Raw genomic sequence first — 20227 nt, 5'->3', positions numbered from 1 at the left:
TGGCACAATCTCAATTGAAGAATGTCAAAAAACCGTTTCACCAATGGAATTTTAATGCTGACAGGTTTCTAAATTGAAAAATTCGATAACACGTTTTACCAAAGTTATGTATAGAAACAGTTACCGGTAAGCTTATCAGATATAAACGACAACCTCCATAGGGTCAGAGGTCACAGGCTAGGATAAGAGGCCTATAAACAATGGTTACTGCAGGCTTAACAGGGCACAACAGAAGTACAAATCTTTTTATGGACTTTCATGTTGCAGTGTCCAAATTTAAGTCGCCTAACAAGTGTTTCTACCCAAGGCTGTTGATAATGTTTCTTTTATATGGTAGTTATTTCTTATACAGTAAAACCAGGCTTGCCAACCCTCCCTATTTAGGAGGGAGACTCCCGGTTTTGGGCCCTTATATTTAGCATTTCCAATCAGTGCAGTTACTAAACTAATCCTATTTTCAAAGATCTGAGAATTTCATCTGAAAGGCCAACTTAAAATATATCATACTGAAGATTTCTTTTGACCCTAAAATGTACACATTTTATTTATGTTTTTAATTTTTAGCACGCAGAATCTCCCCCATGAAAATTTCAAAAGGTTGGCAAGTATGGACTAAAAGCATAAAAATGAATATCAGACGACACATTTTTTCCCTAAATCCTCATTAGTTGGCAGTACAAATGTTACAAAGCACTTTTTAGTAAAAACAGTCCGGGTGCTATAGCTACTTTTGACATACACAAATTTTTATTCCTCCTAATTTTGTTTCCAGATATTTGTACGATATGCTCAAAAATCTCTAAAAACAAAATGCAACTTCATCCTCTTTTCTTTCCTACCAGGTGGTTACACAGTGGGAAATAAGTCTACTTTTAAGTCCATTTGGGAATAATGTCAACACTTCCTCAACTTTTCGACAAATAATGACAATTTCATGAAGCCGACAAATTATAGTCCACACTGGTACAGATTCCTTTACAAAGCTGCCGATTTAGATACAATCAGAAAACTATGTGAAATGTGTATTTTAATACTCGAACAGAGCCAGAAAAACTAGCATTACAGGCCTGTTTATTTCTGAAATATAGTCTGAGGAATTCAAACACCAATCTGCTTCAAACATTCCTTAGACCCTGAACAAAAACTGTAAATAGAATCTTTTAAAAATATAACGCTTGATTTCCAGATTAAGCTATTTTTAGGTTGCTAAGGTGAACGCATAAACAAACAAAAACGAGAACATTTTAAAGACCAATTGCCGGAGGTTAGAGCCACAACTGAAATTTGCTTCAAGATACCAGTAGGAGATTACCTTACACATCTGTTAACTTCCAAAAGTTATCTCCCCTTTCACGAGATCTGAATGAATCGGGAAAGTAGGTGTCTTATTAATCGTACAAGTTTAATACCGGTAGTTAAAACATATTGGTACTAGCAGAAAAAAATCTACAAGTTTGTTTAGATTTTTTTTTTTTTAAGTTCATATCATAGAAGGCTTCTAAAAGATTGTATAAAAAGATTGAAATATTTTTATGAGCTTATTTCTGACATATTTGGTTGTAAAGCTGAAGAATATAAAATGGATTCATCATTTTGTGTAAATATGTAGATTTACTTTAGTTTTCACTGCAATGGTTTATGTATTGGTATATAGTAACAGTCAAATAGAACAAGAACACTAACAGGTCAGTAAGGGGCCCTGCAATGTGCCTCACCATATCCCACCACCCCTGGTCTTATTTTAGTTACAATGACCTTGACCTTAGAAACTTTTTAACCCCTATCGCACATTTACTTATCTCCAGGTCAACTTTCAAGTCTTTTTGGGGGGGGATTCTGAGACGATCTCTGTGAATGAAAGTGTGGATGGACGGATGGACAGACAGACAGACACCATGATTACTACAGGGTATCCCTATCTCTAATGGTAATAACAGACCGAATCCCCACAAACATTCAATGCATTTATGATACTATGAATGCACTGACATTCTAAAAATCCATAAATCAAAATATCAAGAATTGTATATATATTTCCTAGTGAAGTGTGAATCAATCTTGCCTTCCTCTCTTCAAATTAAGAAACTTAATACATTTATATTGGAAAATTAAGATGAAAGTGCAAGTCAACAACTTACTGAGGAATATATGGAAGATGAACTGGATACCAGCGACAGGTTTGAACCGTGTACTGTAAAACATAATGGCCGACATGAGAACAAAATCCAAATATACATCACTGCGAGGCTGTTAGATTATGTCGGGTTAACAAGAAAAATTCTTAAAATCTGCAAATTTCACCTCAGGAAATTATATCAGAAGAATATCCCCAGAAATATGTACTGTTTCTGAACATTTAGAATAGATATTTTGCTTCTTTTTATAAAGAATAAACAAAATTTATAAAATTGACAGATTTTTCGTCAATCTGTAAAAAAATTGATTCAAATTTAAGTTTAAATTGGTTGAAATTTAAAAACAGTGAGAAGCTTTAAATAGAAATCAAGTGTCATGCATATTTGTGATATATAATTTTTTTCATTTTTCATTTTTATTTGTGATATGCATTCCGAGTGAAACTTGCAGCAAACATCTCTTGTACTTATGTAAATCAGTAATGTGACAACACTTAATCTCGACCACACAAACATACACATGCATATATGCAGTCTACAAGTCTACAGTGTCACTATAAATGTGTCGTTTAACTACAAATGTTGAATACAAAATTCTGGAAACACCTGTCAAATAAAAAAGAATATATTCTCAAGCATTATTATTAATCAATGAAAACATCTACAGTTAGAAAAAGAAATACAGCAAACAAGGAAAAAAACTTGTTAGAACAGAGTGACAGAGGATTTACCTCCCTTGCATTGCAACTAAGGTGTTTTTTGTCAAAAAATATTTTAGAGTTGTCTCCCTTCTGCCAACTTCAACAGGTCTTGTTACCATGGCAATCTCTAAAAAGTCTAAACAGCATTCACAGCAGCAGACGGACTACCACAGTTACAACAATCAACTCAGCTAGCTAGGCGTCCTACGGTATTGTCACCATGACTACAACTTACCGGAGGAATAAGAATAATCATAGTCGCCCGAGAAATAACTATAGTCCAAAGTGGAGGATTTTGTCAGACCTGTGAGTGAAACAAGTAGTAGAAACATGCATGAACAACAACTACACTTCTATTTCTCGTTAATTAGTACAGCCAGGTACAAAAAGGCCAGGTACAATATGAATTCATTACACCAGGTAAAACATTGGCCCAATCTGTCTGCCTTGCTTAACTACAGCACATGTACAATGCAAGGAAATGTCTTACAAACAAAAATTAAGAAAGAAATCTCAAACCAAACTATTTATATTTTGATAAATCTATCACGGTAGAAACCCTGGAGAAATATTTTAACATTTTTAGCTTTGATACAAAAATGATTGAAAATCTTTCGAAATTGAAGCGAAAGATTGGAAAACATCCCAACAAAATCAAGTAATAACACCTTAAAATATCTGTTATTTCTCAAGACAAGGACAAACAGCAGAGCACAAAATGGCAGACGGCCCGTGACAACGGTGATGGAATGAAAAGACTGTGACTCAGAAGTCACAAAGATGGTGAATGAAAGATAATGAGGACGATGAAAGACAAACAGGAGGTCATGAAAATGGTGATAGATGAATGGAAATCATGAAAAGGGTTACACACACAAGACCAGTTCAGACAAAACGGTAAACAGATAGCTTCAGATAGGTACCCAGGAAATAGCATCCCTTTCGAAAGTCAATACAAACAAAATACTGAAACACCTTTACATTGTGAGGTAAAAAAAATATAAAAATTTCATTCGCGTATCGATTCAAATTAAAGCAGTCTGGACTTATTCACCATCACCTTTTCATAATGGGTTTTTCACGACCGAGAAAGATACGAACGTAAAATGGCTATTGATTATTCTTCTCCGTTTTTCATTGTGATTAAGTACGACATTTCATCATGATGTCAATGTTTGGCTTGTATTTATTCGTAAGCTTCACACATTTATTCGATTGGTTGTGTAGAAAAAGTTCTTCTGCTGTCAGATTCTATACCAATTAATATGACAAGCATACTTTTTTTCAAAACATTGTGATTTGACTTCGCATACAGACAGACATTTTTGTTATTCTATGGTACTTCAAAATGATGGACCTTCGAAATGCACTAATAACTAATTTTGTGTCATATTTTCTGAGAAACATCCCGAATAAATTTCTATAGAGTATGTTGTAACTGTTCGATGCTAGACTACAGCAATGCTATTTCACTACTATAAAATAAGTGTAACTCGTTGGTTTGAATGAATGCATGAATGAATGAATGAATGATGAATGAATGAATAAATTGATCATGTAACTTTGATAGAACATCATGCAAAGTAGTTGAGCATTATATACAAACATTTTATAATAGAGCTACATGAAGTAGAATATATACATATTAATTAACTGACGAAAAAAGACATTTATCTAAAAATTTGGTTTCAGAAGCCATTTCAGACTGTAAAGGAAGGTAACTCAAGAATTCAAAATATTTAAAAACTTTAAAAAAATGTTTTGAATTTTCTCCAAATTATGATCAAATAGATTTCATCAAAAACAGTACAAGGTTACCTCCCTTGTAGTTAAATATTTGTTTGTGATTTTTTTCATGATTCTGTATTTTTTTCTCTAGGATCCTTACTGCCATTTTCAGAAACAAACACAATAATGATTGAACCATAAAAATTGATCAAACAAATTGCGCGAAATCAAAATAGTTCTGAAAACTGTCCTAAAAATCAGTTTCCTAAATGAACAAAATTAGAATTAATTTGACACAATCTTTTCAAAGACTAGGCCATGTACGATTGTGCTTTGGCCAGGTACTACACACAAGGTTTCTTTGAAAACATCCCCAACACTTTTTGTTGGCACTCGTATCCTCGTTTCAGCTGCTGACAGCTACCACACTGTACTTCCGCCGTTAAACCACCAGTTTCTGAATCTCAGACACAGGTGCTTTATGAAATATCAGATAAATCATTTAAAATAACCATTAAACGGATAAATCCTTAAAATGTGTTACTACAGTGCTTTAGTCCCCTTTTCCCCTGCTGCCAGATCCAACCCATATATCTCTCATCATGGAAAAAACTTTCGAAAGAATTTTTTTCAAGAAATTAAATCAAGTGATGAAAGCATGATCACGATAAATAGTTGAATTACATCAAGGAACTTATAAGATGTGATGTGCGGACAGAAAATAGGATAGAAAGCAAGTATTGCACCTAGACCAAACATTGAATTGACCTAGACTACCAGTGACCCTTGACCCCGGGGGTGGTGGCACATGATTGATTATGTGAACTAAATGCAATGGGAAGGGAGGTAATTATGTAGAAGTGAAGGGGAAAAAATGCAGCAAAACGTAAAGATGAGTCTATGAGAAACGACAACAGAAAATATATCTAGTTTTGTTGAAAGGAAAACATATCTTTATACTGCAATGGTTTTGCAGACATCAAAGTAGTATATCCATTACGAATACAGAAAAACGTGGGGGGGAAACAACATTTTGGCAGTTTATCCAAGAGGTTGATGTTGGTCTCAGCCTGAGAGCAAATGAAATGAAAGATATCATTTTCAGCATTGTTTCTCAGCAGTACAAAGGTGAGCATTTGCAGAGTCTATATTGGTTGGTATAAGGGTCGCTGTTACTAAAAATAGAATGGTACAGCAAGCAGTATACGTAACAATACCAATGAGATAAAACGGAAAGAAAACTCCAGATACATGGAAAGATGGCTGAACAGAGGTTGGAGGATTAAGTACATGTACTACAATAACAAAACAGAAACATTGGATATCTACAAGAAGAAATCAGTAGAAAAGTTTTTTATAAATTGCATAAAATAATAACAAATGTATGTTTCAATATTTTCCTGTTCAATTGCCATAGAGAAATATGTAGGAGGAGGTTTAAAAATGAGTTCCAAATTATACCTCTCCTAAGATATTTGATATTTAAAATCTTTCTTTTTTTAAATTTGTCCTATGGCAATTATTCAAGAAAATGTTGAATAGTTTTCATTTTTTTTTTTTTACTATCAATATTTAGAAAGTTTCTAAAAAACACATCAGAATAATATATCTACATAAAGAGTCTTTAACATTAAAACAGTTTCTATATAAATTGTAATCAACAGAAAATATACAAAATTCAAAACATGGAATAGCTTTTGTTACATAATTTTTTTTCAAGTTCGTATTCTGCATATTTTCTGGTATTATCTCTCAAATCTTTTAGCTCATTCACATCATTTTTTTTTAAATCTCAAAAAACTATTCCATGCTTTACAAGTGTTTGGTTGGGGAAAGACCTTAAATACCCTCCTACTCTTGTCTGGTTGGTGCCTCACAATGTGAAATTGAATGTTGAAAGCTTTGAACAAGTGTGGGTATTAGGGGTTTTGTGATTACAGGAGACAAAAATATCTACAATTTACAATATCAACGCAGACAAGCATAGGAAAGTATTTCTCCACAACCATCAATAGATAAGGAACCTGTCCAAAACAAGTTGGTTTGGATTTCATAATCCAACCGAGAAATTCTAAATACCACAACCATTTGAAATATTTTTGGAAACGGCTAAAGCAACCAGGTTTTCAACGAATCAACATCTTTTCATGCATATCTCGAAGTAGTGTTCAAGCTCAGCCAATCAAATTTTGATAATTTTTTTTATTCAAAGCCTTAACTCATTCACCCCTGAAATTTCATAATGAACTACTTCAACCTTTGAAATGGAAGAATTCAAATGTGTCTTCAGGGGTGAATGAGTTCAAGTGTTTCCATTGGTAGAGTAGAAACTTACTAGAGATTGCTGCATGGAAAATGCTGACTGATGACTGGGAACAAGCAAAGGTATACACCAATGGTTATAAAACAAAATTTCATTTCCCACGTCAAAAATATCAGCTGATAAGCCATGTTCTGACCCCAAATCGTGAAAAATTGTTTTACAACTGACTACCTTGTGTTTTTGTCATACTTTGGGTCTAAAACTGTTCTTTTGAGGTGTGATGCATTTACTTTTAAAATTGCACACCGTTCATGGTTTTTTGAAAAATTTTGGACAGGTTTTGGCACTTGTTGCCATGACTACGTGACTAACAAAAACACAACACTCACGACTGCTGTCCTCTTCCTTGTTAAGCTTGGACAAGGCAAGGCTTCCGTACGGCAGACTGGACTGTGTGTTAGACCTCACCATGGCCGAGTTTGTCGGGTAGGCGCTGCCGCTGCCGTACGCAGCAGTCATGGGGTATGTAAAGCGTGACGATGAATGAGAAGAGTTGCTTGGTGTTGGGGAGGAGGGTGCGGGAGGGCTCGGAAGTTGAGAGAAGGAGTTTGTGCGAGTGATGTCTTCCGACATTTGCGAATGCTGGGCGTACACAGAGTCAGATTGGCTGGATTTGAGGCTATTGGACCGTGACAGGCCATTAGGCGTGCCCTGACCGTCGCGGTGTGCGAGGATGCGAGCACTAGCACCACTTAAGGCCCGTGCTTGTTGGATCTGAGCCTGTATACTGGAAGCGTGGGACGATATAGATTCCATGGACTCTGTTTCTGACATGCCCATGGCCATAGTGCCATTTGGCGTTTTGAGCCAGACACCCTGCCCTGCGCCGGAATTGCGTGGACTACCATACTCCATAGCCACATACGTGCCATTGTGTGACCCGTTCTGCGGGGACTGGGGCCCTGCCTTACTATAAGTTGCATGTGGATTTGATATGATTGTACTACTACACAGAGAACCATTTTCACCTTGTGCCTGGGTCTTGCTCAGACTGTTCCGGCTGCCGAACACCTTCTTTGTCCTTCCCAGGGTGTTTGATTTGTACAATTCCCCTGGATCTGTCTGCGCTGCGCTGGTAGATTTTGGAGCTCCATTGAGCCCCTTCTTCTTGCGTTCGAGGGTAGCACTACTATAGGCCTCTGGCCCCATATCAGTCCGGGAGTTGCCTCCCCCTGGGGTTGTGGCCCTCATGCCGGTCGCACTTCCGGGACGAGGTATTGAGCTACCCCCATTCACATCCATTGACTTACCGTTCGTTTGACCTTCCACCAACATGCCATGTTTAGCCAGGCGACTTCCTACTGCCGATGTTTTACCTGTATTAGAACCAGTACTTTTGTTACTTCCCACAGAGGAGGTACTCGTGTTGCTAAGCGGACGCCGGTAACCATAGGTAACCTGCCCACCTGCCGAGTGAGCTCGCTGTGTCTGCATGCGCCGCATGCTTGAGTCCAAGAGATGCGATTGATCAGTATTAGTTTCACTGTCCCTCTTTGTGAGAAACCCTGCACTGGAGTAGCCTCCCTTATCGCTGTGGCTGTCGGCTGCGTCGGCACTGTGTGCCCTGTAATGGTGTATTTCGGGCTGACTGGCGTTAGATAACTTCCTTAACTGGCCCACGTTGCCCTGATTGGGCCGCCACTGGCTGTGGTCGTAGCCGTTATACAGGTGTGCGTAGTCAGCGGGGTCGCTGCTCAGAAGGCGGTTGGTTTGAGGTAGAGAGTATTTCCGCCATCCGGAAACTGGATTGGCATCACTTGAGTAATCAGTTCCTAGGAAAGCACTAGTGCCCAAGTTTGGTGCACGTTTCTGTGTGGGGAACTGGCCATGGAAGTTGCCATTTGCGATATTCCTGCCCAATTCTTTCGGGGTGCGTTTGAGGCTCCCGTAGGGGTTGCGTTCACTGTCGCGTGATGACCCTCCGGTGAGGTTTCCCTCGTCCGTACTGATTTCATTAATCGTATCACTGATGTCCCCGCTACTGATAGAACTGCTGTCATCAAAACTGCAAAACAGGAAAGAAGGAAAAACATATTACTACCACAACTAATCATATCTGCACAACTGTCCAGAAAAAAACCACCAATCCAATTTTTATTAAACTTGCTACTGTGACAACCAAGAATTCTGCATTTCTGCAAAAAGAAACAATTGCTCGAAACAATTAATCACTGACAGTCGTATTTACAGTAACAAAATAAGCTCATGTTACGAAAGAAAAGATGTTACTTTTGGAAGCATGACAACATTTAGAGTAATAATAGATAAAATATTGTTTGCTTTCTAACTGTTTCATTACACTTCCTCAGTGCGGCTATGAGTCAATGTTAAAAACATTACAAAAGCGCAATGATGGTTTGTTCATTAACATATAATGGGATTACTGGTTTACTTTAGAAGGTAACGGTTGCGAAGCAACAAGTGTTGCCTAGCAACCTGGTCCTATCATACCATTGGCTGTGGTTTTAATGTTTGTTCAGCCTCAGGAGCCGTGTAAGTAAATGGTGTTTACTTTAAAAAAATTACACACATTATACACAAATATTCTCTTTTCATCAGAATGTAAAATTGAATTTAGTGGGCTTCACGACAAAATATACCCCAAAACTCCAGTTTCATCCCGTATTTAATGTGTCCCTGTAGATAGCGTCAGCTGGAATGATGTACGTTTAATCAATGTGTTTTTAATTCATTTTTATAGTTTTGAAAATACCGTACTTCAAAAGGAAAATTTGTGTATGTTTTATCCAAGATGGATAAAAATGAAGACGAACACTTTGAATCTTCTAATAAATTTGACATTCCGATTTTACCAACAGCTACAAGCATGAATATGTGTATCACCATAGCAGTCTCCACATAATCAGGAAGTGAAATCAGTTTAAATTAATGATGGAACAGTTTAAATAATCATTTCATCGCTTTTTCAAGATAATTATCAGAAAAGCGATATAACAATTTATCTCCAACACCAAACGTATGAAACCGGTCATTAGTGGCAGACGGCCATAGGGAAAGTGAATGTAAAACCAGGCGTGATTTTTATACATTTTTCTCTGCTGGAGACCCATTTCTGATGTGATGCCAACAGGAATGATGATAACGTACTGGGTCACCTCTGTTAAACTTATCATAACATAGTGCCAACACATCCCAAACATGGAAACTCCTCACATCCTCTGTATACAAACAGAGCTGGCCTTGTCTTGTCTCATACATAAAACTACAGAGCAGTGATAGTAGTCTCTCCTGGTGCAATCCCCCACCCCATATACCTTGACCTTGACCTGCACAGATGTGTCATCCCCCCTATCAATCTATGATGTGCCCCCCCTCAGAAAGTTATGATTGTAAATCAATAACTTCACATGTTCAGAGACATTACATAAACTTCGAGAGATTCTAAGAAATGTGTGATGTCAGTTTTCTGCCATTTTAACTTTCCTCCTGCGACATCATGTCCTTCATATGACAAAAGCAATAACGTACGCAGACCCCTGGATTTCAATACGGCATAAAGTTAATGATTTTAAAAGCATGAATATAGTAAACATGTATCTATTTAGATTTGTGTGAATTGTTTTAGAGCAAAAACACAAATCTCCGAACTCTCCCAGGAGTCCTGGAGCAAGGTTGTCACCTACACGCCTGGCAGTATCCCCACGTGTAATTCTGAAGTGAACAATTTACTGATATGCAAAACAAACAAATAAAACAGTAAAAATGTTCACATATGTATTTCAAGTCTGAAAAGTTTGTAGTCAGAATGTCTACTGGTGACTGAGGGGATAAATCATGCAATGGATTAATTTGCTTTTAAAGTTCTAGACCTCAATTTTTTTTATTTATTTTTTTAAATTTGATTATCATAACCAATTTTTCAATCCATTTATATGACTAACAATTGGTGTATTTTAAATATAGTGCCTATTTTTCATACTAATCCAAATCTTTGAATAAATCTTTTCAGATTTTCTCCCACCCATTAAATGGAATTGATAAAGGTTTACAAATGTTAAGAAAAAAACAAAGACATTTTTCATGAATTCCATCACTTAAAACCTTGCTATTGCAAATTTCAAAACAGGAAATGTACATGATGGAATTTTTCATTAAAATATCATTATTTTCATAGATATTTATTCCAACAAACCCTTTGTGTCAGGATTTTAACGAGAAATGAAATATGAACACAATATAATAAGTGATAATTAAAAAAAACAAAATTGCCAAAAAAAATGGAATTAGATTATATTTTGAATGTCTAATGCCACTTCGACTGTCAAACATCTGGCAGGGTTTGGTTTTCTGTCAGGAATTCAGAAATGCGATGCACTACAGCTATAATTTTTGCATATTGAATGAATTTTTAGCACATCATATCTGTGAGATCGTGTGATATTAAAATTCCGTGACTTTGTCGAGCTGACAATATCTGTTTGTCTGCGACATCACTGAAAAATGATACTCACTCATGGGGGTAATAAAGTTTGTCATGTGTTTTGTTCCGAATTTACACACGGAATGCATAAAGTCAATTTTCAACGACATATTTTACGTTATCTTGGGTGAAAAAGCTAATCTTTCAAACTAGAAATCGTAATGGCTTCACCAAGAAGGAACTATGAGGAGAGTATGCATCTGCCGAGATTTGAAATTTCTTCTGTGACACATATTGATTTAAAAAGTTTTTTGTGAGCAATTCTGAAATTTCAATTAAATTAAGTTGGAATTTATGGCTCAATATCGTGCATATATGCTAGTGACTTTGTGTAGCCGTGGTAGCTAAAGATGAGCTAGCACTGGACGCGAGTGATTCATTGCGTATTAGGAAAATTATCATTGAATGTAAAATTCATGGATTTTTACTTTACATCAATTTCACTGGAAAATTTTCAATGGAAACTGTTTGGCAATACAGCTATAGTGGCATATTTCAAACAGAAATTTGCATGACTCCTTTAACACTGTAATTTAAAAACGTATTTATTTTAAAATTTAGAACATTACCTTCCTTGAAAATGTGAATTAAATCCTGAATGCAATGAGTTAGAACAATTCTTTTTCACAGTATAGTGACACATATTTAGTCTCATTGCCATTTCAAGTACTCCAAATTCTCGTGTCTTCTTTCCGACCATTCTCCACTGTCAGAATTTACTTTTGTCAACTTCTGGAAATTTCAAATACACACCGAATCTTGACATTACGAGCACACATTTCAAAACATTCACATCAACACTGAACAACACACGTTGCACTAAAAAGCTTGTCTTCACCAATAACTTTAAATTGTTTCCAAGTTTACGTGGTTTTTTTTTTCAAAAGGTTTCTTAAGATCTTGAGCCTTCTATCTTATAAATTATAAGGACAGAAACCTTGTTTTGCCGTCTGCTCACATAATGTAACACAATTCATTTCCATGTTTCTCAGAGGCCTTTAAACCTGGAAATGTCACCAAACAATCGTAAGATATAAAAAAAGAGATAAATCTTTTAACATTTCAGATTTATCACGATTTTATAGACAAGCATGTATCTCTTCTACATTGCTGCCCAGGACTGATGAACGTAAAAATAAAAAAAAGTAGGAGCAATGTTGTTACATGGTTAAATAAAATTGATGTCCCTTTGATAGTGTGACGGGTTACACAATGAAACAACTACAAATCATGGAACATCCTCCAGCGAAAATATCCCCAGTTCAAGGCTAGTTGTGAATAAGACATGCTCCAACAGGCATCCCTGTAGCATGCCTAGCCCAGGGGTAAATACATTTCGAATCATTGTGTCATTCATCAGGTGTCATTTCTTCAGGTATGACACATCAAACATTGTATAAATGCTATCTACCAACGGTTATCTTTCTAGAATGCATGATTTGTATCTCTTGTATACATGGAATTATCAATACTTCAGATTGTTTGAAAATGTTTGTGAAACCTAATATAATGCCCCATGTTTCACCCGATACTTCACCTAATGCTCAATGTATTTCATGTCTTTGAAACAATTTCTTTATATTCTTTGTTACCCTGCCACCATCACACAGAAATACCCTGTTATACTGTCACAATTATAAAACAAAACTTTGTTATACTGCCACCATAACACAGAAATACCGTTATACTGTCACAATTATAAAACAAAACTTTGTTATATTGTCATCATATACAGTAAAACTTTGTTATGCTGTAAACATTTTACAGTAAAACCTTGTTTAGCTATCACCATTATATAGTAAAACATTGTTTAGCTGTCACCATTAACAGTAAAACCATACTGCCATCATTATCAAATAAAACCTTGTTATACAGTCATCATCATACAGTGAAACTTTGTTATACAGTCATCATTATACAGTAAAACTTTGTTATACTGCCACCATTATAACAGATAAACCTTGTTATACTGTCATCATTATAACATGAAACCTTGTTATACTGCCATCATTATACAGTAAAACCTTGTTACTCTGTTAAGATTATAAAGTAAAACCTTGTTATACTGTAAGCATCGACAGTTAAACCTTGTTATACTGTCACCATTATACAGTAAAACCTTGTTACTCTGTTAAGATTATAAGTAAAACGTTGTTATACTGCTACCATTAACAGTTAAATCTTGTTATACTGCTTCCATTAACAGTTAAACCTTGTCATACTGTTACCATTAACAGTTAAACCTTGTTATACTGCTACCATTAACAGTTAAATCTTGTTTGACTGTGACCATTAACAGTATAACCTTGATATACTTTGCCACCTTATACATAAAACCTTGTTAAACTGTCACAATTAACAGTTAAATCTTGTTTTTCTGCCATCATTTCTCTTGATTCATTTGTATCCTTTGTATAAGTTTAGTGTGAATATCTGTTGATTGGGTTATGATACAGAATTCTATAAAATGAAATTGATTTGAACCCCAACCACCTGAGTGTATAGAGTAATCGATGAACATGACTAACCGGTGATGATTTCATGCTGTCACTACCCATAATGCTCACCCATTTGTAACTATAGTATCTATTTATAGACAGCACTGACTGACACAAAACAACATCGGCAATTTACATATGGACAAGGCATCTATCACCCGAACAAATATCTAGAACAAAACAAAGAATTTCGAAAACTTCCCGCTCAGGATTTCCTGTCTTGAAATGATCACAAAAATGTAACAATGCTTCAAAATTACATGGTTTTCTATACAGAGAGACAGAAGAAGTCTGCTTACATAAAAACCATAATGTATCAGGAAAATAATAACAGCTTCTAACTTGTAAGACACGGAAATAATAACGGTCTCGAAGACAAAGACATCCATCTTGTTTGCATATAAACAACAGTCTTCCAATCCTGTGGTTTGCCATTTTACAAAAATATTTCCTTTCCATTATTCATGAGTTAATGCCAGCAGTCAGCCACAGATATTGTTTATGTGTCATAGCATATAGTGTAGCTCTTAAAAATAGGAGGTAAATTATACTCATAGGTTATGTTTGCCTTATATAGCCCGTAACTCTACCACATATATGTGAGGAATACATCAATTTTATTAAAAAAAACTCATTATCTTTAAATTTATGGTAAAGATATTTATATAAGTAATTTATGATATTTGATACAAAGTTATAAATGTTTTCTAAAAAACATAAGGTAAACTGCAGTTCCATGATAACACCTAAAAATACTACTATGTTTGTGATGTAACAACACTTTTCATTGGTTAATAACCATGGATTATTGGATGATAGATCATGCGCGTATGTACTTGAAATGATGGAAAATAATCAAATGTGGCTGCATTCTACCATAATACACACACATACATTGATTATTTCTTAAATGACATCATCGTTCAAAGATTTACACAGAACAACTGTAGATAAAGCCTGGGTATATTTAAGAAGACATCTTATGAACAACTTTGATTAGATCTCGGATAATGATATTATATTGTCTAAAGTCCATCATCATATTTGCCAGGTGGCCCAAGGAGAACCTATCAATAGCTTTGGTCAAACTGTTTCTTGTAAAACATATGTAAATCTCCAGCTGTGTGATTGGAATTAATGAATGCTCCCTTCCTGTTCCAGGAAGTACAATGAACCCTCCCCTGCTGGGACATGTGGGCATATTGTAGTATGAGTTGTAAGCTATAGAGGAAAAGGCTTCAGGGGCCTGCAATTCGGCATTATCTAGAGGAACGAAATAAAAGATCGTTGCTATGGTAACTGCTATCGTTTTGTGGTTAGTTCAAAAGTTAATAAATGTGCCACAAATAAAAATCACATTGCCAACATAAAAATGTATTGATCCTCAAATAAACATCATTCAAAACCCTTTTTAAACACAATGTACATAAAAGTTCATAAATTTCCCATGGGATATTGATAGAACTTTATGGCCAGCAGAGAATAAAATCTGAATAGGGTTTTATTGAAGTATTATCACAAGATGAGGAGAGTTGTACTGAGTGCAATTTTACTGTACCAGACCTGATAAGAAAACCAAGTATTAAACATACAATTCAGACATGTTGTCATTGTTAATATTGCTAATTAAGAGAATCGTAAAAAACTCTCTGGGAGTAGTTACATTTTTATATTTTAGTTTAAACCTTGCCGTGTATTGATTGTAAAAGATCTGTAGTTATTTCAGAACGTTGAACTAGAAATTAATTCATTAACCCTTGAAGTTTTATAAGGAACTATTCCAACCTTTGAATTGGAAGAGTTCAAATGCGTCTTCAGGGGTGAATGAGTTAAAGAGCCTCACTAAGAAAGAACAACTTTGCGTACACACATGCATCTGACCAATCAGAATGATCCCACAGGTACGTGTATAAAATACAGACACGGAATGTCCATTACAGCTCATTGTAGATGTAACTGTCCACAAGCCTAGACAAACAATAAAATATAAAAGATAATTTCTTTAATTTACCCTTTCACCCCTATGTAACTTTTGTACAGTCTCTACCATGCATTAATCTTGATGAGTCCATTATGGTCTACAGTGGTGAAAGGGTTAAGTTTGATCCGTAAATGCGAATATTATTCGTTAATTCCGGACTGACTCACTCTCCCTCTCTAAGTAGACATTTCCCCAATGCAATTTACCAGTGTGTCTTTGAGCGTACATTTATTAATAATTTCCCCCCCCTTCCAAATGGACTGTTTCTGTTCAATTTAGACCAAGACATATCTCTGACGATGTCTAGAAGGCATATAGAAACCATTTTTCTTCCTAAGTTGATTTTCCAATCTGTCCCCGATCTGTTTGAGCAGTTTTCTGTTCTTAAGGAACAAACATGCAATGTGCTTATAATGGGAGAATAACAGTTTAGTGTAAATACCATGTAAAATCCTTTCTTATAATAAAAGGACAAATAAATCCACTTTTCCACTTTAGATATGCCAAAGTCAGAGCCAGCATTTTTATCATATATAGACTTAATTATGCTTCAAGCTAATTGTCCCTACCTAGAAATACCATACATGTGTCCTTTAGGGGATCATTTGTATTTTTTAAAACATTTGAAGGAAAATACTGTTATTAACAATTCATTCATAATAAATTCATTTATAAACTCATTCACCCCTGAAATTTCATGAAGACCTTTTCCAACCTTTGCATTGGAAGAGTTCAAATGTGTCTTGAGCGGTGAATGAGTTGATATCCAAAATAAAATAAAGGAAATTTTTCATTTTTGTAACAATTTCCAGAAAACAAAGTATTCAGTTTCAAGCTTGAATTACACTTTATGTGTGAAGATTTAATTGCCGATACAGAAAAAAAGAGTGTTGTAGGAACTAAGCCCTAAAAACTTAAACCCCCCCCCCCATATACTGCTTTACAATGCACTTCAACACAAGTCCTATTGCTGAGCACCAGCCTATCTCACAAGCGGCTGGCTAAGATTTCAATATGGTGATCAAATCCAGCGTAAGTGATTCCACTTTAATTCCGTTTTCAAATCAAGAGCCTGTTTGACTCCGACTGGCAGGCAGGATCTGTCTGCTTCGTGATGAATTTAGAGAAGTTGTATCGCTACCAGATAAAGAATGATAGATGTGGAATCGAAGAAATCCCGCAACAACACGAAAATACACAATTCTTCTCTTACTACTCCATGCTACTCAAGCCTTGTAAAGACCCTGATCAGAGTCGATTTAAAGCTTCCCATCCACATTTGTAGTTCTTTATATTTAGAATGACTAGATTAAATTTAGATTGTGTGAAATTCTACGCCTGTTTTTTTCTACCTTGAAGTTAATCACATCCTTCCGAACTTCCCTGACCAGATACAAATTTGTGATTGCTACAAAGGACACATAATTGAACGAAACCCCATTTCCCAAATCCTGATAGACTCGAATCTCCAATAAGCTGTAATTCAATTTATGGAAAATGTTGAGAGACTTTCCCTTAACTTCAGCTTTCTAAATCAAACTTTGCGGACAAGATATGAATTATTCAGCTGCTACAGAGGATACGAATAGAACAAAAACTATTTTCCACATCGGGGTTCACTTAAATCTATATTTAGATGTATTTCAAATATAAACAAAGTGAGCAGAGCCTAACATAGGTATAATGCCAACCCAGACCCAAGAAAAGTGGTCAAGTAGGAGTGTGACCTTTGACCAATTATACAGGATGTGGATTAACCTACCTTCACTTTCACAGTTGTGTTTTTCAAACTACCTCGTCTGTGGAGTTATCACCCCTTCATTTCAAAGCTTACAAACACTTTAAAATTCACTGACCAGTGGAAAACTCTGTTTTAACAATGCATTGTGTCCCATATCTTGGTAACCATGAATCTATATTTCTTGATGTGGAACTTATGCCCTTTAGTTTCAGCTTTTTGAATCATCTGCATTAAGAACACCTTATTGACACCCTCCCCCCACCCACCATCCATATTTGCCACCTCTCCTGAGGGAGACTCCCGATTTTGGACCCTAAAATTGAGCATTTTCAACCAGTGAATTTGCTAAACTATTCCTCTTTTCTAAGATCTGATGACTTCATCTCAAAAACAGCTTAAAACCATGCCATTTTAGAGTGAACATATTATCCACATCATATTTACACTTTTAATGGCAAAAATTTCCCTTGACAAATGCAGGCATCTACGTTAAGCTTCAATTCTAGGTAGGAGGATGCAGGAAAATCTCCCATGATGCATCAGCTTCATCAAAGATCTGGAGGAGACGTTTTACAAATCGATCAAAGAAGACCGACGACATTTACAGCCCGGCATCTTTTTGAACAATTTCATCGTTTGATGAACTGGGTAATTAGCAGGATCCCGCAAAAGAGTGGAGATCATTTTTCTTGATGTTAAACTAATCCAGTGATTACACTGCCCATGATGCCGATAAAGATAGCGATACCATACAAGATGCGTGGAAAAACGTGTCAATCTTACGGAGCTCTGTGCACAGATGTCCTTGGAAATGCAGTCTAACATTAAAAAAAAAAATCAAAGATGGCTGAACTGAAAATTTCAAATCTTTCACACTTGTTCTGTACAGCACTTCAAATTCATCTTTAAGTAGTTTTCCGTCTGTGATTAATGTTCAACAGTTAGAGAACAAGTTCAAGAAATAATGCAAATATTTTATATTTTTGCACAAAGAGAAACAAAGCAAACAAAATGTAAACTAGCACACCGTTATTGACCTACAACACACTTGTGAAGATAAAGTAAAGATTTTTCACTTGAATACATAACGCCAGAGTTAGAAAAATTCCACAAATTTGGATTATGTCTTTACTCTAGATATGCATTTCAAGTTAGGAACTTCCTGAAGGACTATTTGTGAAGCTTGGGACTAGAAATGTTTCTAGATACCAAGAAGGGCAGGATGTCTCTCTATACAGGTTTTCTTGAAAACAAGTAAAGTTTCTCCATGTAAATGGCCACATACTACACAGTCATTGACCTTTGATAAATTATATAGGACTTGTTCAGATCAGTTCAATGGCTACAGGTCATAATGCAACTGTATGTAAACATTATGGCGACCCAGACAACCTCTTTACCGAGTCTGCCACTTCAACGCTCCACTACACACCTGCTGAAGGAAATATATGTATAATTATAACTACACTTAGTTTTACTTCCTGACAAATTAACATGTCACGATCGTTATTTCCCAAGCTTTATCACGTACGACCAATAATGTTTTCTCACCAAAACACTGTTTCTAATCGCAACTTCTAAATTCCAGAATCATAAAATCAAAATCATGGTCAGTGGAATCATATTTTTACACTACAAATCATCTCAGCATAGCCCTGCCTAAAACAGCAATCAATTTTTTGAAAATTGAACTTATCAATTTCAAGAATTCAAAATGGTTTTGCACATATTTTATGCCGCTGAAATTTTTAACTCAATATAATGTTTTATTTAAGAAAAAAAAGGTATCTACCCATCCAAATGACGGGACTGAGTACCATTTGTCTGTTCAGTGATGCTTGAGTAGAGGAAATGTCTCCCTGAATCACCAGTAACAGACATATGTAAAGCTATATAGACACCAACAGATCATTGTCAGCCAATTTCCAAAGCCGTTTCACCCCTAAGCCAACAATACAGACACTAGTGCCATCCTTCCTAGCGCCATAAATATGTCAGACTAACATGAATTGGTTGGGTGTACTTTGTTGTTGGGCCCTCTGAGCACTACACTGGAACTTTGTGAAATATAGACAAATGTGATCAACACAACAAATCAATGAGAATTTGGATCCACCTTGCTTCCTTTGTAATACAATTGGTAACCAGAGGGAATCGTGCTATGAAGAATGAGTTGGTCTGATATTACAAAAACAAAAACAAGGAAAAGATATGCAGAAAGATTTTTCTGGCATGAACTGTAAGTAACCTTGGAAATGCATAGCCAAGATGTCATCACATTTAGCATACACACGTTCTCCACAGCTGATCATACCTTCACCAGTGACTTTTATTGGTAGATGAAAGTGCCTTTTTTAAAAACAAAATGGCCATTTAAAATTAATTTCATCATTTGACAATTTTCTATAAACAGTAATAAACCTTGACCTTGGCATTCTGAAATTTCAACTCATAAGGCCAACATTATCATATTTGACCATTGAATTAAAGGTGACAAATTTCTATAAATCGTAACAGTGATTTTGGCCTTGACCTTTGGTTACCTCATTTTTGAACATCTCTGACAAATTTTGACATTTGCACGAAGTTTGATCAAATTCCATTCAGATAACAGGTTGCTAGGGTGACATGACACTGAATTGGGTTAGCATGGACACAGGTACCGCCCGCCCGCCCCCC

General features: G+C 35.8%; 1 protein-coding gene across 3 annotated transcripts in view; it reads right to left on the bottom strand.

Annotated features, from left to right (window-relative positions):
* The window catches only part of LOC110448376 (neuron navigator 3-like), a 479162-nt gene that overhangs the window by 76345 nt on the left and 382590 nt on the right, over positions 1-20227 (bottom strand). For 2 of the 3 annotated variants that reach the window (XM_021494571.1, XM_021494573.1), the window contains 3 exons: positions 7217-8892; positions 3072-3140; positions 2139-2191 (listed from right to left, as the gene is read on the bottom strand). In XM_021494571.1, coding sequence (XP_021350246.1) covers positions 2139-2191; positions 3072-3140; positions 7217-8892 — 1798 coding nt within the window. The remainder of the gene's footprint in view (positions 1-2138; positions 2192-3071; positions 3141-7216; positions 8893-20227) is intronic. The other variant, XM_021494572.1, reaches the window with a different exon arrangement.

The sequence above is a fragment of the Mizuhopecten yessoensis genome, unplaced genomic scaffold (genome assembly GCF_002113885.1).
Source record: "Mizuhopecten yessoensis strain PY_sf001 unplaced genomic scaffold, ASM211388v2 scaffold4025, whole genome shotgun sequence".
NCBI lineage: Eukaryota > Metazoa > Mollusca > Bivalvia > Pectinida > Pectinidae > Mizuhopecten > Mizuhopecten yessoensis.
The sequence above is the reverse complement of the archived record's forward strand: the minus strand, read 5'-3'. Positions and strand labels throughout refer to the sequence as shown.